At 45.1% G+C, this 27,994-nt stretch overlaps 1 protein-coding gene and 1 long non-coding RNA gene across 4 annotated transcripts in view; one reads left to right on the top strand and one right to left on the bottom strand.

Moving 5' to 3' along the window:
- nfia (nuclear factor I/A) overlaps positions 1 to 19,410 on the bottom strand; it is a 150,368-nt gene extending 130,958 nt beyond the window's left edge. For all 3 annotated transcript variants that reach the window (XM_080878436.1, XM_080878437.1, XM_080878439.1), the window contains exon 1: positions 19,175 to 19,410. In XM_080878436.1, the coding sequence (XP_080734562.1) occupies positions 19,175 to 19,270 (96 nt within the window). In that variant the 5' untranslated portion in view covers positions 19,271 to 19,410. The remainder of the gene's footprint in view (positions 1 to 19,174) is intronic.
- A 178-nt stretch (positions 19,411 to 19,588) lies between these two features.
- LOC308394211 lies at positions 19,589 to 20,970 on the top strand. Its single transcript, XR_013971136.1, has 3 exons — positions 19,589 to 19,747; positions 19,850 to 19,963; positions 20,854 to 20,970. It is a non-coding gene; the product is annotated as an uncharacterized lncRNA (long non-coding RNA).
- Positions 20,971 to 27,994: the final 7,024 nt, after the last annotated feature.

Raw genomic sequence — 27,994 nt, 5'->3', positions numbered from 1 at the left:
GAACCACAACTTCAGAACCACAACAGAACCAACAAAACCCACCTCAGAGCTCCATCTGTGGTTTGTTTCACTACTTTACTCTAACCCTCTGCTGACGTCTCTGCTGCCCGTGTTTCTGTAACATCACACTGACATCACAATGTGCTCACCTCCCCTCAGTCGCACAAACTGAGGCGTTTTTGGACATTCCTCAAACCACTGATAAACTCCTCCTAACAGCCAATCAGAGGACTACAGCTGGAATTAAGTTAAAGTCACTTATTTTCAGAGCGAGAGGATGTCATAGGGTTTCTCCACCTCTATCAGCTGGAAGTCTTTCTGCGACACAGAGTTAGAATATTTTCAGCTCAAAAATGCATAATCACCCACGTTCGAGAGGAAGGCGTCTGATTAAAGTCGTGATCAGCGGTACAGCAGCTGCCTCTGATTAATCAGTAGTTAGTATCAATAGTTAGTAATTAGTTAAGGTTTGTAGTTACAGCTTTGAGGCTGTTTGAGGGGCTCATTGGTGAAGCATTACAGCTGCACGGGTATCACGAAGCAGTCAGAAATAAATCCGAGTGTTGATGGAATTTTGCTCTAAACATTGTTTCATCTCCCAACAGCAGCCACGTCTATGACTCTGAGTCCATCAGTGTGGAGGCGGGGTTTGAGGACCCTTGGGTCTGTGCTGGTGTGGTGGACGGCGAGCTGGGTTGTTGCTGTTCAGTGTGTGGACAGCGTGGCAGCCTGCCTGGCCTCTGCAGGCCCGCAGGGCCACCGGGACACCTAATCTGCTTCATTAATGCTCCCAGTCGACCATCAGCGCCGAGCCGCCTCGGCCCTCTCTGGTTTCAGCCCGTCCCGTCCGAGGCCTCACTCACCTGCAGCTGTACCTGCTCGATCACTGAACTGCAGCGCAAGCGGTCACGCTGGAAATACAGCAGACACGGAGGCTTTAAAAGGACGATTCCACCACGTCCTGCATTACCACTGATAATATCTGCTGTAACTAACAGCACAAAGTATATTTCATGACTGAATTTCAAAAGAACAACATAAATATATTTATATAAACAGTTGAAGACCTGAGAGACTTAGCTCATAAATCCATAGTAATTCTGATAATCATCATTAAACCCGCTTTCTACAGGATGTCCCAGAGTTGGAAAATGGGCTCTGAACGCAGTTTATAATTTAATCATGACCTCTTTATCTGCACAGTCTATCACAGAAACCCTCCGTTCGAGGCAGGAATGTAATCTCCTCTGGCTGATCTGTTAATGTCTGCAGGTTCGGCAGAGTAAAGCCCCTCCGACGTTTCCCACTGAAACCAGAACCAGCCCATTAGAGCTAGGCAAGCGCAGAGAATCGGGACGGGACATGGAAAAAATTAGGAACATGCAGATGTGCGGCTGATTAGTGGAGAGCATGGATCCAGTTTGGAAAAGAAGATCTTCACCTTTTGCCGACCACACGGAGAGTCTGACTGATGCTGTCAGCTTCACCACCGTTAAAACGTCTTCCACTGCGCTCCGAGGGCTCTGATGTTCCCAGCATGCAAATATCTGAACACTACTACCTCACTGGGATCAGCATGCTGGGTTAAACCTTGCTTCTAAACCATCAGCATCAACATTTTAATAACATTCACAAAGATTATTGAAATCAACAGAGCTCAGTCCCGATCACATGCCGGGCAGACTGCCGCACAGCTGGCATCAATTCCTTTGATTAGTTCAGAATAAACGCGGCTGCTGCTGAGCGCAAAGACGGAGAGGCTGGAGAACACGGCAAGGAACCAAACGACTTTAAGAGCTCGGAAAGGAAGCAGAAAGAGTGCCGAACCACCAAAAACTGGAGCCTCCAAAGCCGGCGATGGAGCCAGGAGGATCTGAGAGCTCTGAAAGACTCTCTTTGTCTTTCCGACTCACCCTAACCTTTCTGAGCATGACTCAGAAACAGAAACAAAAAAAAACTCACGCAGGATTTTAAGGCCCACCGAGACACACAAAGACCTTTTGGTGGAAACCGGGGCAGCTCTGTGGTGCCGAGCTCATCAACTCAGCATGTGTTCAAGGCTGGAGAAAAACTGATGCTTGAACACGCAGCACCCTGCCAAAAAACACGTGAAAATACACAGACAAAACTACTGCCTACTGACCAATCAGGGCTCTGGAAAACAGCGTGACAATTTCTGAAGATCCCTCCAAGATCTGACAGGGAAGAAGTTTTTCCTGTATCGAGGCATCAATAAGAACTACAGATTTAATCCTCACCGTTTTCCTGCTGAGTGAAAATCACTTCATTGTTCTGTATTTGCCTAAACAGCCAAAAATACAGTCTTAAAAACACAAGCCAGTTATTATATTATATAACTACAGCAAACGAAATACATATTATCTCTTATTATGATTATTAATATTCCATAATAATAATTTCATCAATAGTTTCATTTTTATTTCATTTTGAGTTTCTGTTTTCAGCTCGTTGAGTTCCAGTTCAGGTTTTATTGTTTGGAAATGTTCCTGAAACTTCGGAGACTTAATATAAAATTGATTTTCGCTCATGTTTCTTGGTGGCGTGGTTGCTCTCTGAGGGCACCGTGCTGCAGCTGGAAGAGTAAAACCACCATGAAAACCTCTGAAAGTGATTTAACGCACAGTTTATAACCACGGCTATGAGCTGTACCTGAATGCATCGTGTGGCCTTTTTCTTCCACCGCCCTGATGTCTGCCAATCACACAATAGTGTCTTGGTTACAATGGCGAGCTCGCAGCGGAGCTTCAGAAGGATGTTCTGGGCTCTGACCTGCAGCTCACTCAAACTTCAGTCTGTCCTCCAGCTCACAGTTCAGTTTCTGCCTGGTTCAGCCCCGCCCCCCCACCCGGCGTCTGTATGTGCAGAACATGCAGAGGGCCGCGTGGCCTCCCGCTTGCCCCCCCTGTGGCGGATTAAGCAGGGAGCCAGCTGTAGTGATGGGGGGGTTGGTGGGGGTGGACGTGCTGCCATCAGCCTCTCCAAGGTGACCCCTGGCAAAAGCTGGCATCACATCTGTAGACGGCACGGCCTGTCCTGACCGCCATCAGGCAGCACCAGGCTCCTCTGCGCCCCCGCTGCCCTCCACGCTGCCCGGCTGGCAGAGGAGGGGGAGGAGGAGGCTGGGGGAGGGCCTCCTGCTGCGCCGGAGGAGGGGGAGGGGGAGGAGGAAGGAGGAGAGAAAACTCCGCTGTGATGTTTTTAACTTTCACCTCCTTTAATCTGCATGTGCAGCTACAAGAGGAGAGAGGTGAGGAGAGGCAAACCACCACCTCAGACTGTTTTATCCAATCAAAGCTCTCCATCGCACCTCCACCTGGCTGCACCACCCCATCACACCTCCACACTTTCCCTCGTTGACTCAACGCCGCCACAGGTCCACCTGCCTGACCCAGGCGGCTCTCAGGTACATTCGATTTTCAGGTGATCCTCAGAACACATACCTGAGCCAAGAAAAGCCCAGATTAGTCCCGAATCTATCTGCTGTGTGGGTTCTCTGAACATGACATCAGAACGCCCTTAAACACATCCTCAGCGTCGAGAGAAAACTAATTCTGACTTCAGTTTTAGTTTAACGCTGAGACTGAAGCCAACATTTTTAAACTTTGCTCGTCTTCCTGGTGCCAGCTGGGTTCTCCTTCCATTTAAAGAGCTGTGATGCTCCATATGCTCAGATCTGTGTTCTCCTTAATGACCTGTGATGATGCATTTGTGCATGGCTGAGTTGCATAGAGCGTCAAGCAGTTTTAACCAACATGCCAACAGCTTTACCCTTTTCTTTAAGCCTTGAGAGTGTGCAGCAGATTTAAGACTCTGCAGAAAGTTTATAAATACTTTGACTCCCCACCCCCCACCCATCCCAAAGCACTCCTGGAGGTCCACAGACCCCCCGTTGAGCACCCTCAGACTAAAAGAAATGGAGAGGACATCCTCCCCTGTTAGTGGGTGTTTCATGTGTGAGAGCAGAGACGAGGTCTCCCACGATGCCCCCACCAGCTGTTCCTTCATGGGTCCCCCAGGGGCAGGGCGGGACGGTGAGGGGGATGCGAGGTCGAGGCTCCCCCTGTTGGAGTCGTTGGCAAAACACGGCGACAGGCTGGGCAGGGTCAGCCAAGCGGACAGGTGTAAATAATGGGCTCCTACACACACACAGGCACCACTGAATCAACTTAATTAGGTGAGGGAGGTGTGTGTGCGTGCGTGCGTGCACTCTGATAAAGAGGTGATCATTTGGCGGTGGTGAACAAGTCCTTGGAGGAAGCGGCTGACAAACCCTCCTCAGGCCAGATTCGGGCTGCGGAGAGTCTTTGCAGAGTCGATGATGTCAGGTGGCTGCATTGCCGCATCGTGCTCGTGCCGGTACGTCACGTGTTAAATGTCACCGGATCACGTGTCCTGGTGTTTCATATGTGGTCGACCTGACATGTAGTTATATTTCCAGAGGGGTGAAAGTCAGATCGTGAAATTTGGATGCTGTGCGTCTAAAGCGTACGGCCCCGCGGGGACGCCTAAAATCACCCACCTGTCCTCGCAAATCACAGTCAAGTCTTTTTATTCACCCTTGAAAACAAGTCAGGACAACACGGATCACATGACCCCAGAGTGCAGACACAGCTCCTCCTTTCTCTGAACTTCCTGTTTCATAGGGAGCACCGGAGATGGTGACTGGAATTTGTTGGCCAAGCCTCTTTGCCGTCCCAGAGGATCATGATCTTCACCGCCGCCATGTCATCCTGTGTCAGTAACACCCTCGCACCACAACCGTTAACTTCCTGCTTAGCTTCAGCGCGCCTTCTCTTCAGAGGACTTGTGTTCAGAAAAAAAAATAGAAACAAGGACGTTTTCCTGACAGCTGACTGGTGGGAAACGCTGTTACCGCCATGCTTACTAGTCAAAGCTACTACAGCGGTCCCACCTATGGAACCAATTATGACTCTTCTTCCTCGAATCAAAGCTGTGAATCACGTCAGAAACATCTCACTTCCTGTCTGTACCACCGACAGCAGCACGAGGGCTCATCGGCCATCTGATGTCATGCAAACATCTGGCAATTTCCACTAATCCCCTGCCGCTCACCATCATGTGCTAAGTGGCACTCTGATGTTATTTCCTGCAGGCGTTGTTTCATTTGTTTAATTGTTTCACCAATTGGATTGCTATTAAAACATTAACAGGTTAAACTTTCTCACCACAGCGTCACGACCCGGCTGCTGAGGGGGCCAAATCAAATCACAAATCACTTTTTATTGTCACATCACATGTGCAGGCACACTGGCACAGCACATGCGAGTGAAATTCTTGTGTGCGAGCCCCACAAGCAACAGAGATGTGCAAACACAACAACACAAACGAGCAGAATACAAGAATGGCCAACCTGAAACTAATAAATATATGTACAATATATAATAGTGTATGCATTTCTGGATGTGTATACTAAATATGCATTTCTGGATGTGTATACTAAATATTTTCCTACGTGTGTGTGTGTGTGTGTGTGTGTGTGTGTGTGTGTATACACATTTTTACAAATTAAATAGTAAAAAAATAAAATAAAATAATAATAATAATAATAAAATATATAAAATATACAGAGTTGAATATGTGCAAAACAAGTGGCATTTATATACAGTGTGGAGTGCATAATGTTGAAGTTCCAGTAGTGAAGCTGAGGTGTCTATGACGTGTTCAGCAGTCTGATGGCCTGATGGAAAAAGCTGTCTCTCAGTCTGCTGGTACGGGACCGGATGCTGCAGAACCTCCTTCCTGATGGAAGCAGTCTGAACAGTTTATGGCTGGGGTGACTGGAGTCCTTGATGATCCTCCCCGCTTTCCTCAGGCACCGCTTCCTGTAGATGTCTTGGAGGGAGGGAAGCTCACCTCCAATTATCCGTTCAGAGCACCGCACTACTCGCTGGAGAGCTTTGCAGTTGTAGGCGGTGCTGTTGCCAGTGAGGATGCTCTCAATGGCACAGCGATAGAAGGTCCTGAGGATGCGGGGGCTCATGCCGAATCTTTTCAGTCTCCTGAGAAAGAAGAGGCGCTGCTGCGCCTTCTTCACTGTTTTGTTTGTGTGTACTGACCACGTAAGCTCCTCAGCCAGGTGTACGCCAAGGAACCGGAAGCTGCTCACTCTCTCCACAGCAGCGCCGTTGATGGTGATGGGGGTGTGTACTTCTCTGCACCTCCGGAAGTCCACTATCAACTCCTTTGTCTTTGCGACGTTGAGGGTGAGATGGTTGTCTTGACACCAGTGGGTCAGGGCGCTGACCTCCTCCCTGTAAGCCGTCTCATCACCGTTGGTGATAAGACCCACCACTGTAGTGTCGTCCGCAAACTTCACAATGATGTTGGAGCTGTTAGTGGCTGTGCAGTCGTAGGTGTAGAGTGAGTACAGGAGAGGGCTCAGTACACACCCCTGTGGAGCACCAGTGTTCAGTGTGATGGGGGATGAGGTGATGCTGCCCAGTCTGACCACCTGGCGTCTGTCAGACAGGAAGCTAAGGATCCAGCTGCAGAGGGAGCTGCTCAGTCCTAGATCCTGCAGTTTCCTGTCCAGCTTCGAGGGAACGATGGTATTGAATGCTGAGCTGTAATCTACAAACAGCATCCTCACATACGTGTCTCTCTTCTCCAGGTGTGACAGGGCAGTGTGTAGTGTCAGGGCTATGGCATCATCAGTGGACCTGTTGTGGCGGTATGCAAACTGTAGAGGGTCCAGTGAGTCGGGTAGTGCAGAGCAGATGAAGTCCCTGACCAGCTTCTCGAAGCATTTGCTTACGATGGGGGTCAGGGCTACAGGTCGCCAGTCGTTCAATGAGGAGATGGTGGAGGATTTGGGTACAGGGACGATGGTGGCCATTTTGAAGCAGGCTGGGACTACAGACAGAGAGAGGGAAAGGTTGAAGATGTGCGTGAACACTCCAGCCAGCTGAGCCGCGCATGACCTGAGGACGCGGCCGGGAATCCCGTCCGGACCAGTAGCTTTGCGTGCGTTCACCTTCCTGAAGCACTTCCGCACATCCTCCTCAGACACAGGGCCAGGCGGGGGGGCCTATGTGATTAAAGGACATTTGGTGGCATGCTGCAGCTGCTGCAAGCTTTGATAGGACATAATTAACTAGGACGAAGCCGATAATATTCAGTCACGTCATGATTACTGTGAACACACACACACTGCTGTGTCTCTGCCCAACTTTTCTTTTTACAGTAGAAGCTCAGACCCCTCCACCCGCTCAGGTGAGGCAGAAGATTTCATCCATCGCTCTTTTGTTTTCCACACTGATGCTTCTCTGAGTTTCAGCTTTCATCCTTTTGCAGAGCTGTTATTTTGGTTTAGTTAGCTCAGTTCTTCATTAATGTGAGCACAAACAGACTCGAAGCACTTAGAGATAGCAAACCTAGAAGGAGAGGTCAGAGGTCAAATGTGGGGTTAAATATGGTACTTTCTATATGATGACGACACACAGCACACTAGTAGGAAGCCAGAGCAGCAGGGCCAGCTCCGTTAGAGATCTCTGCTAATACTCGCTGTTGTTGGCTTCCCCCTGAAATCTGAAGCTGAGTCACAAGAACGCAGCAGACTGAAATTAACAAGAATTATTCTTTTAAAAAGGAATAAAAACCTCCTCCGATCCTTTTTCTGCAGGAACAACAAACAGCCGGGACCTGGATCAGCTCCAGATTTTTAATTTTCTTCACACAGAAGCAAAGTCTGAGAAATAAACAGACGCACAGGAGGGAAACACTAGCAGAGCAAAAACAGCCAAAGCGTGTGAATGCTTCCAGGCCGGAGTGTTGACGGCTGCGTGACAGAACAGGTGATATTTACCGAGAAAAAAATGGCAAAAATCCATTTCTGCCAATCGAGCAAACGGCAAACAGCCTGAAGACTGACACCTCTGCTGGCAGCCGAACGTAGAGTGGCTGCAGACCAACACACACACACACACACACACACACACACACACACACACACACACACACACACACACACACACACACACACAGCAGATGGTGTTTCTGGATCCTGTTTCCAATTTTTCCAGTTGCAATCACAAAAGAGTGAAAACACAGACACGCAAAGCAGCCACACTCTGTGGATGAAACACATGCACACAGATGAAACTGAGGCTTTAACACTCTGCTATTGGACTCACAGCTTAGCTCTGATTGGCCCTTTCTGAGCGCACAGAGCCTCAATAAGACAGGGTCGAAAAAGGTACACACGCCGAGTTACTGAAAACCATCACCCAGAGAGGACAAGAGCCATAACCATGGCCAGATCCCAGCAGAAAGCCTGCAGTGGGCCCCCACAGCCTCGATGACTGTACAGGTGTTCATCACACATTCCTGCCATTCTGATGAATAAAGAGATAAAAGTTGGAGTGTTTGGGGTTTTTTTGGCCTTTTTCAACTTTATTTGACAAATACAGTGAAGGCAGGACAGGAAAGTGGGGAAAGACCTCCGGCAAGTCAACTGGAAAAAAGAAAGAAGGTATTCAAACACTTCAGACTGTCTGTATCTGCATGAGTCGGGACGACGTTCCACTGACCAATCAGAGCTCTGGTTGATCAGTGGGTGGTGGTTTTGTGCGCACCATGGTGATGTACCCCTCTAAGAAGTAAAACACCTTCACTAACAACACAAAAAGCTGAAGCTACATTCATATCCGCTATTGCAGTGACATCACAATAACCTGGGATGCTCAGAGACTCTCAGAAGCTGTCTGCAGTCTGAGCTGACAAATACTCTGTGGTGGAGACCAAACCCAGAGCGTAGAGAGAAGGAGTTCAGACTCTGTTAAAGGCGATATGGCAGTGTCCTGACTCGTTTCCCCGAGAGGCCAAAAATATCAGTTACTGAAGTGATTACAGCGAGAGAGCGGCTTATGTGGAGAGCAGCAGCGTTTTGATACCGAGCCCAAGCTGGCAGAGAGCCGCGGCTCCCAGCACACAGACAAAGCTCGCTTTGTTCAGCCGAGATCTTTCGGTTCAGAGACAGAGGGGAAGCCGGCGCTGCATTCATCCGCCGTGCAGCTCTTCTGTGCACGCACCTGACCTCCAGATAGACAACACACACACACACATGCACACACACACACACACACAAACGACATTCGTGAGGTCACGCTTCATTCAGAGAGCAACTTTTATGGAGATGAATGCAGTGAAAAATACAACAAAAGAAAACAGTGACTAAAACAATGCTAGCTAAAATTAGTTTTTATGTTTAATAACAATAATAATAATAACAGTAAGTTGGCTATTCACACTATTCCTTCTTCTTTAAATGAAAACCTCGGCACCGTCTCGCTATTTTAATAAATCACATGCAGTGTTCATATAATCACTCATGTTTATGTTGACACGCACACACGTGTGCTCCTAATCACATGATGAGACATGATAATAAAGACTCCAGAAAACTCTAACTAACAAAAGAATTTTATGTAAGAAAAGACACAAACGAAGCTGCGCTGAGTAATACAAACTTTGTTATTCTGAAACCACATGTGACCAGTAAGGGGCGGAGCTTGTCAGCGTCCCCTCGGACTCTAATAGGAGCAGAGTTTACAAAATGACCTTCAGTCAGACCTGAAAGCAACGACTGAGACCAGAAACTTATCAGCACGAGGCTCATTTCCTCAGAGACGTCTTTAAACCACCGGAGGAGTCGCCCCCTCCTGGGTGAGGGAAGGAAGGTGGGTTTAAAGCTCTTCAGTCTCACAGATTTGTGCTGTTTTAACACATTTTCTGTCTGAGTATAAAAATAATATAAATAAAATAGTATTTTTTCTCTCTTTTTCACCATTTCTTTGTGGTTTTTAATGGTGAAAAACATACCAGAAACTTGTTTGAGAGTTGAATATCATACCAGCAGGTAAAGGTATGAAGTATTCAGGGTGTAAACGAGCTCACATCGTCGTCATCATCATCATCATCATCATCATCAACAACTGTCCCATTGTCTCTCCTCCCAGCAGGACGTCCAGCACTCATACAAAAACAAGCCCAAGAAGAAGCAGCTGTCTTGGCTGGTAGCCATGTTTCTCCAGGGAGGAACAGACAGGGAGCAGGAGGCAGAGGAGGAGGACAAAGAGGGACTGAGGAAGAGGAAGGAGAGGAGGAAGAAGGGAGGCAAAGAGCTGGGAATGGAAAAGAGCAAGGAGAAGAAGAAGAGGAAGAACCGTGCAACGAAAAAGACACACAAGGAGGAAAAAAGTGACGTCAAATCTGAGATGTTTAAAGAAAACGTGACTGCGGTCATTCCTGTCAGAGGGGGCAGGTGTGCTCAGGTATGTGCTCCTTCTTTTAGCAAAGGTTTGGTCGCACATGAAGTACAAAGCTTCCGGGCTCACACACCTGTGTTTTCAGCTGCCAGCTCGGTGACAGTTTCTTGTCCTTTATTTCAGCAGCAATTATTCAGGAATCTGGGAAAAGTCGAAATCTGACTGAGGAAAAGATGTGTGGTTTCAGCATGGCGTGGTGGACGCACTTCTTTTTAACAAATGACCTGAATCCAGCTCGCCGTTTGCTCAATATACATCGGTAAACCTGAGCAGCTGCATCCCTTTAAAATCAAAGAATCGGGTTTTTAAATGATTAATACAGCTCAAATCTCTTCCCACACCCACGGAGCCGTTGGAGTGCAGCCCGTAGCTGAAACTAAAATGAAATGAGAACATGTACAAAGTAAAGTTAATCTTTGAGCTTGATTCAGTGCAATCAGACGATCACAGCAAAGAGCAGGACGACAACATTCAACAGTTCAGAGCTAAATGTGGATTAAACCAAACACTCATCAGTTGAGAGTGGAGATAATTACATGATGATCCGATTCAGACATTTTACATCATGGAACTGAATCAGATTCATTTGATTTTTCTAATTAAAAGTAGGGCTGCCACAAACGATTATTTTGATAGTCGACTAGTCACCGATTATTTTTGCGATTAGTCGACTAATCAGATCATCATCCACTGGACGTAAAACTACAGCTTATATAACTATCATTAGCTTACAGCTTTAAGCTTTTAAGGTGCTAACTAAAAACAAAGACAAGATGATAGTTTATTCAATTTTAATGAAATTTGCAGATTGTTTCGGTAAAGTTTAATAAACTCCTTGCTATCTAAAATATAACAGGACACCGGAGTATATTCTCCAGCATCTCACACTTCTGATAATCAGCTGTCTGCTTGACGTTTATTCAGCTGTGTAAAAACTATAACTTTAATCTCAGCCAAACCGATTTACTGAGGAACAAATAAAATACTAAAAAAAAAAAAAAAAAAAAAAAAGGCCAAACAACAACATTTTTAATTTATCTAAGTGACTCATATATATTTAACCTGAGTCGCGAAAGACGGCGGTGGGTTTGAAAACAATTTGCCGGGAGTCCGGTGTTCTCACGGCGCTAGTGACCTAGCCCCCGGCTAGCTATCGAGCTAGTGGGTAACAGACGTCTCCGAAAACTGAGCCGATATTTGAGGTTTACACAGCTACATTCTCGCCTGAAAATATGTTAAACGTTTATTTTGTGACCCAGAAAGAATAATAAGAGTAATATTAAAACTAACTAGCTACCGCCATTGTTGGAAACTAAGCTGGGCCGCGCTATGCATTCTGGGACACAGCTACTTCTTCTTCTTCGGGGTTTAACGGCAGCTGGAATCCTTGTACATGCAGTGCTGCCATCTTCTGTTTCAGTCCGTTATTACACTCTTAAATCCTGCTATTATTCCTGCGTCTTTTGCGATCTTACAAAGCTTCAAACGACACGTCGACTATTAAATCAGTCGTCGACGATTTTGATAGTCGACGTAATCGTGACTAGTCGACAAATCGTGGCAGCCCTAATTAAAAGTCATCAGTCTGAGTCACGTTTTAAGAGTTTCTTTGAAAATAAAATGAAAACTCATTTAGTCTTTCATCTCCACCTTCTGTGCACCTATTCTTATCTGGAGTCAGCGGCTCTCTGGCTCTGGACCGACTCCAGGCCGGTACGTCTGTTCTCAGAGCTCCATCGAGGACCCTGCCAGAAACTAGCAGCAGGAAAAACCCGCCAAACAAATCCTTGCTGCTCAGAAGTCACCTGCTCGCTGCCCGCTCAGGTCAAAGTTCAGACACCAGTTTAAGGAGCGGTCAGACGTTTCAGAGCCGAAGGTGAGAGGACGATATCAGACTCATCTTAACGCTGACATAAGGCTGCATGTCTCAACCTCCAAATACTTCTGCTCACGCGGCGCAGATCTGGTCAGTAGTTTTCCTTCTGTGAGCAACAGAAATGCAGCATGTTCCTTTAAGGCCGCCCCGGGCTCAGCTTTCCTCACTAAGACGAGTAAAACAAGAGCGGATATTAGAGCCCCGAGCCGCCGCCGACCTCTCCCTGGACACAGAGCAGGAGGAGAAGCTGCAGAGAGGCATTGGAATCACAGCTCACAGATAAACTCAAACTCCACAGAGTCTGAGAACGAATACAACGGACAGAACAGCAACGGCTTCACTTCATCGTGTTTCAGAAAGATACGCAGCGCAGGAAACAACGGAGACGTTAACATTAGGAAATGAATCAGGAAGAAAGGAAGAAAGGAAGAAAATAGGATGTGATGAAAAATGCAAGGTAAGAAAACAGAGAGGAAGGAAGGACAGAAGGGAAGGAAAGAAGGGATGATGGGAGAGAGGAAAGGAGAGGTGAAAGGCAAGCAGAGGAGTGAGTCACGTTCGACAGCCTGAGACTCGCCGGGAGCTCGAGGACTCGACGTGTCCTCACACTTTCCACACCGCGGGACAACCACGGGGAGGGCGAGAGAGGGCCAGGACGAATGCACAGAGAGAGAGAGGGAGAGAGAGGCGTGGGCGAGCGAGCACGCCACGTTCAGGAAGTTCAAGCAGACAATCCTAATCCTCCAATTTCCTCCCCTCTAATCATCTCTGCCTGCTCATGGCCGCCTCCAAATTGGAAACATCTTCTGCTCAATATGACACTCGCTGTGTAACACACACACACACACACACACACACACACACACACACACACACACACACACAGACCACGTGACCCTGCTGGGCCATCTCTGCGTGAACTCTGTGCTGAAAAGGTAAAATTAGTGTGAAAAAATTAGTCATTTCCATCAGCTGATCAAGCACAAGGTCGCGGCGCTTTTAAAGGAACAGTCCGCGCTCTTTAAGTTGCCGTCTGTTTGGGAAACCACCTAAATCCATCAGCGTACCTTTCCTACACACACACTGATTCAAGTTTTCACGGAGGAAGAAAAGTTAAAGAGTAGTCCTCCCAGCCTGAAAATTACCTCCAAGCGTGGAGCAGAGTCTCTTTTTTTCAGACACCAAATCATCTACCCAAAAAATCCTAAATCCAAGTCCAAACTGAGTGCAAGCTCCACCTCAGGGAGCCCGGCCAATCACGAGATGTCAGTGGCGGAGGTAAAGGTGTTACTCTCCAGGTTCTTTCTCAACATACTGAACACCAAAAACTCATCCTCTCATCAGTCTGATTTTACTAAGACACCGAGCTCCAAAGAGAAAAGGCACGTTAAATAACGAGAGCCCTCTGGGTCAAAGGTCAACAATCATCATGATCGGGCCACTGAATGGCATTTAGGAGCAGCAAGTGGCAAAAACCTGGATTTAGATTGGTCCACAGCTCCCAGCTGATACAGTCCTGTATCTCTAGACCAGGGGTGTCAAACATAAGGCCAGAGGGCTCCAATCCGGCCTTCTGGACCATGTTGGAAAAGAGGGCATAAATTGTGACTTAACTGTGGTTTTACAGATTTTCCTGCTCCTCCATGGACATACTACACCAAAGTAGGTAAGAAATACATAAATAAAAAACAGACAATTTCACCATCTACCTTAAAATGTTGATTTGTTTTTTTTACAATGACTCTGCAGAAGAAAAGAAAAAAGAGATTTTCTATTAAATGTAAATAACAGCATGGTGGTGGATTACTGAATCAAGTCATGCACATCTGTAGATTTAAAAAACCGTGAAGCTGATTTTTACACCGAAAACAAGAAGCATACTCGTTGTTCGTCGCTCACATACTGAGCAACCACAAAACTAACAGGTTAAAGCCTTCTGCTTATTTTAAAGTGATCAGTGTTCATTTGTAGATCAAACCCACAGTGGTCTCAGTGCACGTTACTGGGCCCAGCTCAGGAAGACCTTCACCCTCCTGCTCGGTCCGCAGCTATAGTCAGAGCGCCCTGATTTCAGGACCGTCTCTAAAGTTTTGGCGTGCTGGCTATGCTCGGTTGCTTCCTGCACTGCGTTTCTGCTCGCTGAGCTCATCGCTGAAGCCCGGTCCTCCTCTCAGTCTCTGGCTAATGAACGCGACCTCACACGGACCACAAACACAGTGCTGAGGCGCCACCGGCCCGCTCCAAGTCACCGCTTCACAGAGCCGAGCATCGCCTCACTCAACCTCTGACCCCGAACACACTGCCAACCGCTAACGGACACGGTCAGTAATCAGAGCTATCAAACAGCCAGCATGTTCACCTGGAACACACACACACACACACCTTCCTACTGCTCATTAATTCTTACACAATAGCTTGATTACTGTGGTTGATATTAATTAGCTTTAACAATTATTCAGCTTTTTAAAGACGACAACAGAGTGCGTCCTGAGTGGCGTTCAGGTGCTCAGGTTAAAAATAACAGCCAGACGAAGACGCCATGTCATCTTCATCGTGCTGTAAGAACACAGTCAGAGCTGCTCATGGATGTCAGAAAGCCCCGCCTTCTCTCAATACACCTGGAAGCAACTCCTTCTGATTCTTTACACGCCTACATCACCGCATATCCACTGTGTTGCTCTTCTACGCGCACAGCCGGTACTTCCTGTCCGTCTCCCTCAGCGTCATGCTGTAAGCCCCGCCCCCTACAGCTCATCTATGATTTGTGATGTTTGGACTGTAGAAATAAATTTGTCAGAACCAATCAAATCATCAATCAACTGTAGTTATTAATGAATCCTTAATGATCAATAATTTACTCTGTTCCATATTCAGCTTCTTTTATTGTGTAGGAGGAAGTTGTGACATCATCATCATCACGTCCATGCAGACCTGCTCGGTTCACGCTGCCGTGTTCATAAACAGGTTCGTCGCTGCGATTTAAAACGTCTCTCCGAACCTGAACGCACCCTCACTGGGTGGACAAAGTAACATAAACACAAACACACCATAAACCAGACTCTTCAAAATGACCGAACAGCTGACCCGAATCTTTTTTCCCTGGTTGATCTTTTTTTTTTCCATTTTAGAAATTCTCTGCTGAAAGGTTTTAAAAGTTTTTATTTGCTGCTTTCTCAATAAACTCGTCATCATTTCATCTAACTCAGAGAATAGTATCAATAAATCACGTTTTGTTGATTTATAGAGCCGCAGCACAGTTTGCACTCTAAGTACTGACTAACAGAAAATTTTGATGCCAACACCAATCATTATTCCCACGTTGGAGTGGCCATTAAATGAATTATTATCAGCTGTTACTAATACTGACAGTCATGAGGATGTTCAGCGTGTTTGGAGGCAGTGCATGGAGCTGGATGAAAAGTAATACACACAGCTGGCTGTTATTAATTTACTTGTGTCCCTGTCCAAAAACATCAGTTCTACATATTCACAGACTCAGCACCCTGAAGGATGAATCTGCATATTACACAGTGACCCATCAGGCTCAGCTCACAGGTCTCTGACACATCAAACTCATACACGGGACTGAAATCCTCCAGTTTTTCTCTGTGACAGTAAACGCTTCTCCGACGCTTTCAGACGGGAAGCACATTGTGATTGAACTCTTTTCATATGCAGAGAATTCAAATTTTCTTTAAATGTGAAAAGACTCGCGCTCGCACACGCCAACACTGATGATTTATATTTAAATATTTCACTCAGATTCTCGATAAGGTCAGCTGAACCTTATCGAGAAAGGTTCAGCTGACAGGACATCGTAATGGTTTTCTAACGTTTTACGGCTTCATCATTAATAAAGATAAAGATTTTCTAATAAACGATCAACGAGCTCGCTCTGCTACAGGCGTCTCAGAGACAAACACGAGCTGAACCTCGGTGTCGGACGCACGGCGGCGACACTGAGACTGATCACACCTTCCTGAAACCATCAAACGGGTCTCAGAGCCCGGACCAATCAGCTTGCAGAGTCGAAGTAAACAAGTGCAAAGGACAGCAGACAGTGAGACACATGCGATCCACTGCACCACCATCCCACCGACCAATCACACACTTTACACACACAGGTTCAAAGAGCTGCCTCACAACTGAAGGCAACACCCGCAAACTGCCCCGACGCCACCATCAATGTGTGTGTGTGTGTTTGTCTGTGAGGGTGTGTGCGCGAATGTCTCTGTGTGTATGTGTCTGTGAGAGTGTGTGCGTGGGTGTATCTCTGTGTGTGTGAGTGTGCGTGAGTGTGTCTGCGAGTGTCTCCGTGTGTTTCTGTGAGTGTGTCTGTGTGTATGTGTCTGTGAGTGTGTGTGCGTGGGTGTATCTCTGTGTGTGTGTGCGTGAGTGTGTCTGCGAGTGTCTCTGTGTGTTTCTGTGTGTGTGCGTGAGTGTGTGTCTGTGTGTGTGTCTGTGAGTGTCTGTGTGAGTGTGTGTAGAGTTCCTGAGGGTGACACACTCAGATCACTTGGATTTTGTGCTTTGTCAGTCACTGAAGCTGAAACTGATGGAGGTGCAGACATGAGGCCGTACTGCGCTCCGTCTGCAGCACACAGCTACTGTTCCTCCTGAGCCTCCAACATCCAGCATGTGCTCAGATCAGGTACTTCAAATCATAAACCGCCTGCGGCTGAATCGCCACCAGTGCTCACTCCAACGTTCTGCTTTTAAGATGAGCATAAAGCAGCTTTTGAAAAAGGAACTAAATATTTTCATTTGTGTCTTTGAAGACTCATTTATTGGCACTATGAGCGAGAGCGAACAATCTGAAGAGATGGGAATATTCTAGGAGCTCAGTGTTAGTGGTGTTTACACCTGCCTCCTCCTCAGCTTTCTAACACATTTAAAAATAATTTTCAAATTCGTGAATATCACAGTTTTTAAAGCATCTGCAGAAACTCTAATAATAATAATAATAATAACGTTCCACATGTTCCACATGCACCATGTTTACAAACATGTTTACAAACACACACAACAACATCCTGAAAACAGAGTTGCTTATTTATTTGTGATGCTAAACGTCGCTTGTAGTGCTGTTAACCCCTGCAGAGAACAAACACACACACACACATAAACTCTCTCGTCTTTATTGTGTATGAAAGTCAGATGTTCTTCTTCTGCTGTAGTTTAAATTGAAGCGCAGCCCGTTTGTCCTGCATGGTTTTGAGTTTATAATTTAAATAAATTTTCTGTCTCTTCTGAGAAAAACTCCCTGATATTATTTTTCTCTATCTTTTTGCTCGTGCTCTCCGCCTTCATCCTACTCTCACTGTAAATGTGACTATTAATGAAGGCGACGTGTTCACTGCTGCAGATGCCGCACAGCAGTAAATACAAACTGGCAACAATTCAGCTTCACTTCTCCAGCGTTTAACTGTAACGTGCAGCGAAGACGAAGAAGGCCGAAGAAAGGCTCACAAAAAACCCGACTCCACAAGAGGAAGCAGGAATTCAGAACATTTTTACAGCTTTAAAAACAAAATATCCTGAATCTGAAAGACTCATTAACGATATTAAACCACCAAACAGCAGATTATAAAAAATATTTAAATGAGATTAAAACCTAAAATCCATTAAAGCACTAAAGGAAAACTGGTGCGCTGGCCTGAAATCATCTGGAATAATCACAGCTGCTTTCTGAAAATGGGAGCAGATAATCCTCTTTGTGCTTTCAGCCAGTTTAACCTTTCCTGCTGCTTCACAGATTTAAGTCCCACTAATTACCCGCTATGATCATTTAGGATGCTGCTGCGGTGATACCTCATTAGAAAACTCTCAACTGCTGAGTTTTTAATGCAGTCACTGTAAACGTGTCTGATATCTCCCCACGAACTGTCAAATTTTTCACGCAGAGCGAAAAATTCAAATCATTATTAATTTGAATTTACTGCAAAAGTCCAGTAGAAAAAACCCAGAAAATACCTGTGCCGTTCATTTAAATCATTTAGAGGAAAAAGGAAAATATTTCAGGTTTTACACCCCAAAAAACGTAATTTTTGTGCATATTTATTGCCTAAAATCACTGTGAACTTCCAGCATTGGCCTTATTTTAATTTATTTTCAGTTTTTTATATTTACATTTAATTGTGAGGTTTAAAATCATTTTAATAAAGAAATAAAAAGTAAAAGTAGAGTCCAATCAGGATTTTACATTTATATTCCAAATGTATTTTTAAATAAATGTTATAAATAAAGTACAAATGTGTTTAATTTAACCTCCTTGATTTAAATAAAATTATTTAAATCAAGTAAAACGACAGGAAACTTTTCCTTTAATAAGAAACGTTTAAGGACAAACAGACGTTTCTATCTTGTGCTCAGCGCGTGCCATAAATTTATTTTAATACATTCACTTCATTGAAACGGGAAATAAATTATTTTTTTTATTTTTCCTGCTTCAAACTAAATTCAAAAGATTATTTTAATGGAAACTCTTCACCTAAAATCTCTCTCCTTGGACCGGGAACTGGCGGCGGCAGCGGACGGCACAGTGTGACCGGAGGAATGCAGAGTTCTCGGAGCTGTTCGGCAGCGTTAAGCCGCCGTTGTGTCTCCGCGCTCAGGCTGGGGGAGCGGGAGCTGCAGGTGCCTTCGCCCCGGAGCTTCAGAAAGCTCCGTGGGACCACGGCGGGTCCGCCGAACCTTACGCGTCATCACGGAGCAGCCGACCGGGGCCGGAGCCCAGCTCGTCCCGGGACATCACGGTGAGGGAGGGGTGAGGCGGGAGTGTCCGCTCCGTAAGTACCGGCAGGAGCGCGCGGACACGGACGCGGAGCCACTTTATCCGCGCTTTGACAAGTTTGCGCTTCTGAGTGGAGAGAAGCTCCGACACCGCGGGAGGAGCAGAGAGGAGCAGAGAGAGGAGCAGAGGGGAGCGGGGGTGTTTGGCGGGAGGAAAAGAGAAAGAGAAGAAGGAGGAGAGCAGCTCGTGCCAACTCACCATCCACCACGTCCTGGCTGAGATGTCGTAGCACAGCTGCCATTTGATGGATCCTTCCGAGCTTTTCCCCGCCATCACGCTGTCCGCGAGCCTCATCTGAGAGCGCGCTCACCGGACATGAGACACCTCACGGAGAAAACATTTGCTCTGGCATGTTGGGCAACATGTAGCCGCAGCACATGGAATCATGGGAAAAAAAGCGCCCTGACAATGAACCAATCTCCTGCAGACCCCGTGGCAAGGTGAGCGGCAGTCATCTGCTGCGAGGAAAACACACCCCCTACACACACACACACCCTACACACACAAACTCACTGCACAAGCAGACACACACACTCACTGCATATACACGCGCACACACTCTATACGCACACAACACACACTCGCTCACACGCGCGCGCGTTCGAGCGCAGGAATGACGAGCCTTTTTACGCATCGTCGCGCGCCTCGGGTCGCTTCTCCCTTTCTTCCTCCTCCGGTTTAATTAGGGCTTCTTCATCATCATCAGGAGCAGAGGAAGAGGAGGCGAGCTGAACTTTGCAAACTTCTTCTTCGTGGTCACTTTAAAGGCAGGTAAGAGGGAGGGAGGGTGCACATGGAACTGCTTATCATGCTTTGTTTTGTTTTCATCCGCTGTGAGCCCTCCACCTCTTCCTCCACCTCCTCCTCCTGCAGCCGAGCCTCGTGTGTTTTGGCATAAATACCTCCAGACCGAGGGGCCGTGCGCGAGTGGACCCTGGACAGAGCGCACCTCTCCCGGCCGAAGCTTCATCATCCCGAGCTCAATCAGTAAGTTTGCTCCACCATCATGCACCTCACCTGTAGGAAGGAGACAGCAGGAGGCTCAAGCTGAGGCTCAGCCTCCTCCAAGCCTAAAAATGAACAGACAGAGAGGGTTTAAACTTAAACTTGAGACTAAAATTAGCTTGACTGGTTTTTATGTTTATTATTGATGTAAAAATAAAACTTTCTGACAGATGTAGCTTTAGTCTTTAATTAAACTTTCATATTTTTGTTTAGGAGGCTACAGCCATTAATAAAGGAGCTGCTTTCATATTTCATATATTTCCAGATGAGACAGAAATCACTGTAAATTATGATTTCTTTTTTATTTCAGTCTAAGCCAAATTTATTCTTATTTATTTTAGTGTGAGCGTAAAACAAATCTGAACAACAATCTGACAGGACAGTTTATGTCACAGCCACGCTTTACACCATACGTAAAATCAAAGTGTAGAATTAAATTATTTTTATAGCACTGTATATTTATATAAAAAAGAAATATGTATTTTATAGTTCCTGGCTGTGAATATTTTAATGCCAAAGCACTTCCTGTTTGTAATTATTTCACATTTATAGAAAGAGAAAAATTATTAAGCTAAATCAATAGGAAACATTGATAAATATTCGTCCTCATCATACATAATAACTTTTATTATATATATGTATAATGACACAGAATAGGAAGGAATTAATTACAAAATGATGCAGGTCTTTAATTATTCTTTTTTTAATAATAAAAGCAAGTGATAATGGTCAGGTGGCATATATTTCTGTTGTGTACTCACTGTGTGTATGAATATTACCTTTATTATTTTATGTTTCTCTTTTTGTGGAAATGCAGGTAATTAAACTCTGGAATCGTCTTTGTACACGTCTCTGTTTTTATTTCCTCTCAGGATGGACTGAGCGGCGGTGTCGTCCCATCACATGTGCTTCAGCCCTTCAGCCTAAGAGAACCTCGCTCTGTGTGTGTGCGTGGGGGGATCTGAGCAGGCGGTGTGTGTGTGTGTGTGGGGGGGGGGGGGGGGGTGTCTGTGAAGCTCAGGTTCCTAATCAGACGGGGAATACCTGAACCAGGGCAGAGCCGCCATCAAACAGTTCACCCATTGTGGCGGCCAAACGGAGGAATGCGATTCGGCCGGAGATACGTCGGAGGGGGGGAGGAGGGGCTCTCTGGAAAATTTGGAAGGAAATTAGAATAAATTTGGAGAGCCCTGCAGTGAAAGGTTGAATCAAGTCGGGCTTATGGAGCATGCTCAGGTGCAGTTATCGTCTGTGGTGCTGTTTGGGATCATCTAGGACACGTCGTTCACGGGGAACACGAGGAACCAGCTCCGTCTTCCCTGCTGACAAACTTTGTGACTCCAGCCACGAGCGTTCGACAGATGCTGAGCGGAACTGTTTTCGTAGGCCAGCCCTGGCGTTAGCATCGCTCCACTTCCCTCCACATGTGCGCTGAGGATGATCTCTGAATTCAGACTTTATGAAGCTTGCGTGTTTTTTTCACTCAGAAACTTTCTGCAAACTAGCACAGCTCTCACAATTTTCAGTTCCCGACAACTCGGCTGCCTGTCAGGTTTTATCAGGAATTTTCCTGTCAGATGAATTAATAATCGGTCAGAAATACTTCCTGTGCATTCAAGGGGCTGCATGAACTTGTTAGTCAGGCTCCTTTTAATCAAATCATATCGTCGAAATCTGCAGATCTGTGTCTAACGTTGCAAACACACACACACACTGTCAGGTTGGTCTGGAGTGTGACTAACCTGAGTAGTGCCAGCACCAACAGTCGTGGTTTCTTCCTCAACCGGCATCCACACGGCGGTGTAGGTCGCGGTTACACGTTGCTTCGGTCGATTAGTTATTTTCCAGTTTATTCTAAGAAAGCCGACACAAAACTGCTAGTCATTCACATGAAAGTGAACAGTTGGCAGCACTGCCTTCTGTTTGCGTCTGATTCGCCGATTCGTATCCTAAATTTGTGGAGAGAGATGGACGAGGCGAGGCCTGCCGGGATAGGCAAATACCTGAGGCCGTTTACCATTAATAGAATAACCTGACTAACACAGACAAGGACCTTGAAACACTTCCCTTGTTTTTCCTGATGATTTTTATTTTTCAAAGCCAGACGTCACTAAGCTCTTAACCGAGACGTCAGGAACCAGGAAATGTAAACCACTTTTAAATACTGGCTTTTAGGGCCAATTCCTGTAGCAGCAGAGACCCTACATTTATAACTGTTGTGACAAATACATTTATGCTCACTGTATTTCTGCAGTATCCCTTAAAATTGTTAAATGTTGATTATAATGGTGACCTATCCAGTTTGTGCCTCTCCATGATAGCTGGGATGTCAGTTTTAATTTTAAGTACGCTGTCTGCTACCCAAACGGACCCATCTCAGCTCTAATCCACCTGGACTTCATGATTAAAGGTACAGTTACACTTTTCTCCTGTAAATTAAACCTGTTTTAGCTGCTGATGTAAAATAAGTGAAAAGTCTCACAGCAGGCTGTGAAATACTCACCAAACTGTCCCTGAAGTCCACTCCAGGTATGAGGAGGAGGCCTTTTACCTCAAAGTTCCAGTTTGAACCAGAAATGGGTTCAACGCTTGGAGACATTTTCAGCTCCTCTGTGTTTCGTTTTGGCCAACTCGCTCGGCTTAATGAAAACATCGTGGACAGAGTGAAACATTTTCACCACACGTTTCAAAGCTTCTTTTTTCTTGGTCTCTTACCGCTGAGTCCATTAGAGACGTCCTTTCACGTTTCAAAGTCACGAAAAACCGCCATTAAAAAAAAACAACTATTAAATTATTCAGCCGTGGAATAATTTACCACAAGTTCACCTTTAAAATTTGGATAAGTTAATCCTAATTACTTACACATACTGAAACAAATCATAAATGTATTAATGTGTTAATATAAATTTAGCTTAAACTATATTAGCCTCATCGTTCGTTTTTTTAGCATCATTTAAACAGTTAGCTAACATTCACATTCAAGCTAAACTCTACAATTTATTTAAGAAAAACTTAAATAAACAATTTCACATGTTCAATATGTAAAATTAACAGCTGAATAAAAACCTGCACAAAAAGAAAAACTGAATATAAACTAAATTAAACTTTTTCTTCAACAATAAAAGTGAATTGAAAAAACTTTAGCTGGTAAAATAAAATGTTGATCAATACTAATATAAAACTGAATATACTAATTTTAACTGATATTAATACTGGTCACATTACGTTTGCACCTGTGAGCTGCTTAAACCAAATATATCTCTTACCATCACCATCGTAGCATACACGTGTCTCTAACTCCTCGTAGAAGTGTTCATCAACCCGGAGGAAATTTACTATATGAACTGCTCAGGATATTTATCTATGCTTTGGAAATAATTCTTAAAACACACAAAAACACTTAAATCTTTACAATGATTTACATATTTATATATGTAGTAGCTGATGTCACAGGAATGATGACATTACGTAGCCATTATTTGGAAATAAACGTTTACTATGGGTGGGTTGTTTTTTAATATTTATAGCAATAATATGCTCTTGTACGTTTCCGGAAATACACATTAAATCTGAGCAATCTTATTTTTGTTATTGAATAAAATTATGCAAGTCTATTTTAAATGTTAGTGGTCGATTTAAAAAAAAAAAAACTCTAAGTGCCTAATGTTATTACTATTATGAATATGAATGGTGCTACATGCATATATATAATACTGAAATTGATTGAAACAATCACCCCCCCCCCCCCAACAAAAAACAATTATATTAAATATAAACGTTAAAAAGCGACTTTTGTTGTAAGTTATGTATTTTCAAAAATTATGAAAAAGTGTTTACGTTTTACTTTGTAATGAAGTTCAGATTTTAATTCAGAAATGATGTCTGGTCTGCATTCACACGTGCGTCAGTGGGTCTAAAAAATAAACATCTGTCAGTGCAGCAGGCTCCAAACTGTGAGACTGCCTGAATATTAATACCTCCTCACCGCGGGGAGCTGGGTTTAACCAGGAAGTGATGATGTTGTGTGTGAAGACCTGACTGGATGTCAATAAAAGTGTGAAGTTTTCTTCTGTGTGGCCCTTTCGTGTGTCAGATGAGTGGGACCTTCACGCTTTGCAGTACCTGCACACTCTGAAGCAGCTGCCGGGCTTTACCTCAGCTCCCAGCAGAAGGCGCTGTTGTGTTTCTTGGACCTCCTGTGCTCACCTGCAGAAGAAAGTTGGCACATTTGTCCTTATTCCACCTGATTCTGCTGAGAGTTCTACTCACCTGCCGCAGGGCAGTAATTTATTCTCTCAGAATAAACACAAAACTGACGGTGAAAAACGCATCACGTTCATCATCATCATCACTCAGTGGAATCATTTATTCTTGCAGGGCAGAGATTAGATGGATCTGTGTTCATCTACTGAAAACGTGACTTTTTCTGCAAACATATTAAAAAGTAATCATTTGGGAGCAAAAATGAAAACCTTTTTAAAATCACACTGCGGACACGCTGATATTAATCAAATAAACACTTACTTAAAAATATATTTGTTCCCACATATTATTAAGGAATTCAGACAATGAGGTGTAACTGAAATAAATATAAAGCACATTTATATTTATACGGAACATATTCTTTTACGTTAATTTTATTATATTTCCACAGTTAACACATTAAGAAAGCACCGGTGTTGCGTTTCACGGGGCACACGGCTCATTTTTCAATATTTTTCTGGCCTCTGTGAAAAAGCACAGTACAAAAATACACAGAAACAAGTGAAAATGCTGCAAAACCCAAAGCATGAACAACAAGCTTTCATGTCGACCACAAACTGTCAGCACGACGAGCCGAGAACACATTTCTCCAATTTTTCCACTAAATCCAATAAGTTACCCAAATATATGTGTTTCACTTCCTTCCTCCCCCGAACTACAGTGACAAAAAGACCTGATTGTCAGCAGCTGTTTTTCCCATTGCCCCCCCCCCTCTTTGCGCAGCACGGTGGCGCCCCCGGGCGTCGCAGCAGGAGCACCCTGCCACCCACCCGTCTGTCCGTCCACCCGGCCGCTGAAGCTCACCGAAGCCAAAGCGTCCATATGAGGACACACTATCAGGGACATTTCCCCGAGTAGCTCGCCAGCTGTCCCCGCAGCACTCGCCACATCAGCCATATTAAATGACCCTTTGTCTTCTTCCTGCTCCCTGTCTCTCGTGTATTCTTGCACCTAATCTTCGCTGTCTGGCCGTGCAGCACTTGCAGAACATTAGAGGAGCATTTAAACGAAGCGTTTGACAAAAGCCAGGAAGCCTGAGCTCCAAACAACAGTGTTTGTTTTCATGCCTTTCCCCCTTGTCCTGATTACTGTCAGATGCCTTTGTGTTCCAGGTGGCTGAGGCTGCAGAGGGAAAACCACATGCAGAAACAAACACCACACATCCTCCTTTATTCCCGCTGCTGTCAGCGCACACATTCAGCACACCACCAAGGGTAAAAGAACCACATGGCCATGGAATCCACAACAGAACTGATTACTGTCTCCGGGCCGCTGACGAATCAGCACCAGCTGAAAGTGAATGAGATCACTAGTGGTATTTAACCTGTGTTTCTCTCAGGGTTTGCATCCAATAAAGGTCAATGCTGCTGCTCACAGAAAAACATTTATGATTTTCTGATCCTGACGGAAATCGGCAGGAGATCCTCCACAGGTCCAGAAGTGTGCTGGTCTCATATATCTGAGGCTTGGGTAGCAGGCTCCTTAAAAGTACTGAAAGCTGAGGTGTGGAAACTGTGTCAGATCTGTTTATTCGCCTGCGAAAAATCAGAAAAATCTAGCTTGATCTGAAAATCAAATATCAAAACAGTGAGTTGCAACAGGAATATGACCATATTAAACAAATAACAACAACTGAACATATTGTTTTCATCTGGTCACATAATAATCGTATGAAACTATTCATTTTGATCTGGGGGATTTTTGAATATGACCAGCAATTACAACTGCATTCTTCACTTTCACATCACTTCCCTCAGTTTCATCATTTCAATTTCTTTCCCTTCATCCTCGACAGGTCTCGGCAGATTCCCGTCACTTCCTGAGCCTGGTTCTGCCAGAGGTTTCTTCCTGTTAAAAGAGTTTTTCCTTCCCACTGTCGCCAACTGCTTGCTCACGGGGGTTGTTTGATTGTTGTAAAAGCATTTCTGCAGAATCTGGTCATCATAATGGAAAAAGTAAACTGTGGACACAAAGCTGGAAGAATTCCTCATCAATCTGTTGCTCGTGACTAATTGTTATTAACCAGGCCTTCCACTCCTTCAGGAAGTCATTTTCCAGAACATTTCCAATGACAGACAGATGCTATGAACATATGTGTTAATCTGTAATTAGACAACAAGATCGAGACCTGGAAAATGTTTTCTGTCACATGTTGAAAAGTCGGTTCTCTTCAGTTCCCATAAAATAAATCAAAGCAAATAATCACAGTGTGATTTTTTTTAGGATTGTGAGTACAAACTGCTGGGATGGTTCTGAAATACTGAATGCATTACACTGGGAGGGGTGCTGGCACAGTTTGGTCTGTTGCTCTTTTACCTCCTACAAAGCAGAAACCACTGCCAGAGAGATGAAACTGGAGGTGATGGTGAAATCTGGAATAAGGCTGAAACAAATAGAGGATAAACTAACAGGACCCGGACAGCAAGAAGCATTTAACCACAGAACTACAGCAGATCACAGAAAAAGAAATAAAGAATAAAATCTCTCCAGTATGAAAGGATTTAAGTCACTACACCAAACATCACACACAATAACTCCTGAAACAACATGACATCTGGAACCAAACTGTGGATAAATCCTGTAAAAACAAGAAGAAAACTCACTGGTGCGACTGGACAGTTTTAAAAAATCTTTCTTGTCCAAATAATTTGGAGGAATACTTGGAAGTAATTTAGTGGCCATCATGTAAATCTAAATATTTTTTGAGCTGATTGTTCTAATGACTTCCGACCGGTGGGACTGACGTCACATCTTATGAAGACTCTAGAGCGGCTCTTCCTCAACCTCCTCCGACCACAGGTACAACATGCCCAGGACCCACTACAGTTTGCATACAAGGTGGGTGTCGGAGTGGAGGATGCCATCCTGTACCTCCTACACAGAGCCCACTCACACCTGGATGGGGGAAAAGGCATGGTCAGGATCCTGTTCCTTGACTTTTCCAGTGCCTTTAATACCATCCGGCCCTGTATGCTTCAGGAAAAACTGAACAGGATGGAGGTGGACCCCTGCCTGGTGGCTTGGATCTCCGACTACCTCACCGACAGACCACAGTACGTCAGGCTGAAGGACATCACGTCTGACACAGTGGTCAGCAGCACAGGAGCACCACAGGGAACTGTGCTGTCCCCTCTTCTCTTCACCCTGTACACCTCTGACTTCTGCTACAACTCTGAATTATGCCATATTCAGAAGTTTGCAGATGACACGGCCATCATGGGGTGTATCTGGGATGATCAGGAAGAGGAGTACAGAAGTCTGGTGAGGAACTTTGTCGCATGGAGTCACACAAACCACCTGCAACTCAACACCTCAAAGACTAAGGAACTGGTTGTGGACTTCGGGAGGTCCAGAGAAGGTCCACTGCCAGTTCAGATAGAGGGGGAGGAGGTGGAGGTGGTCAACAAGTACAAGTACCTCGGGCTGTGGGTGGACAATAAACTGGACTGGTCATGCAACACAGAGCACCTGTATAAAAAAGCCCAAAGCCGACTGTACTTCCTCAGGAGGCTGAGGTCTTTTAACATCTGCAGGAAGCTCCTGAGGATGTTTTACCAGTCGGTGGTTGCTGGAGTACTTTTCTATGCTGTGGTGTGCTGGGGGAGCAGCACAGCAAAGAAGGACTCATCCAGGCTGGAGAAACTGATCAGGAGGGCTAGCTCTGTGGTCGGCATGAAGCTGGACACTCTGGTGACAGTGGCAGAGAAAAGGACATTAAAGAAACTGATGGACATTATGGACAATGCTGGG

Source organism: Rhamphochromis sp. 'chilingali', assembly GCF_963969265.1.
Source record: "Rhamphochromis sp. 'chilingali' genome assembly, chromosome: 3".
In the NCBI taxonomy this organism is placed as follows: Eukaryota; Metazoa; Chordata; class Actinopteri; order Cichliformes; family Cichlidae; genus Rhamphochromis; species Rhamphochromis sp. 'chilingali'.
The sequence above is the reverse complement of the archived record's forward strand: the minus strand, read 5'-3'. Positions and strand labels throughout refer to the sequence as shown.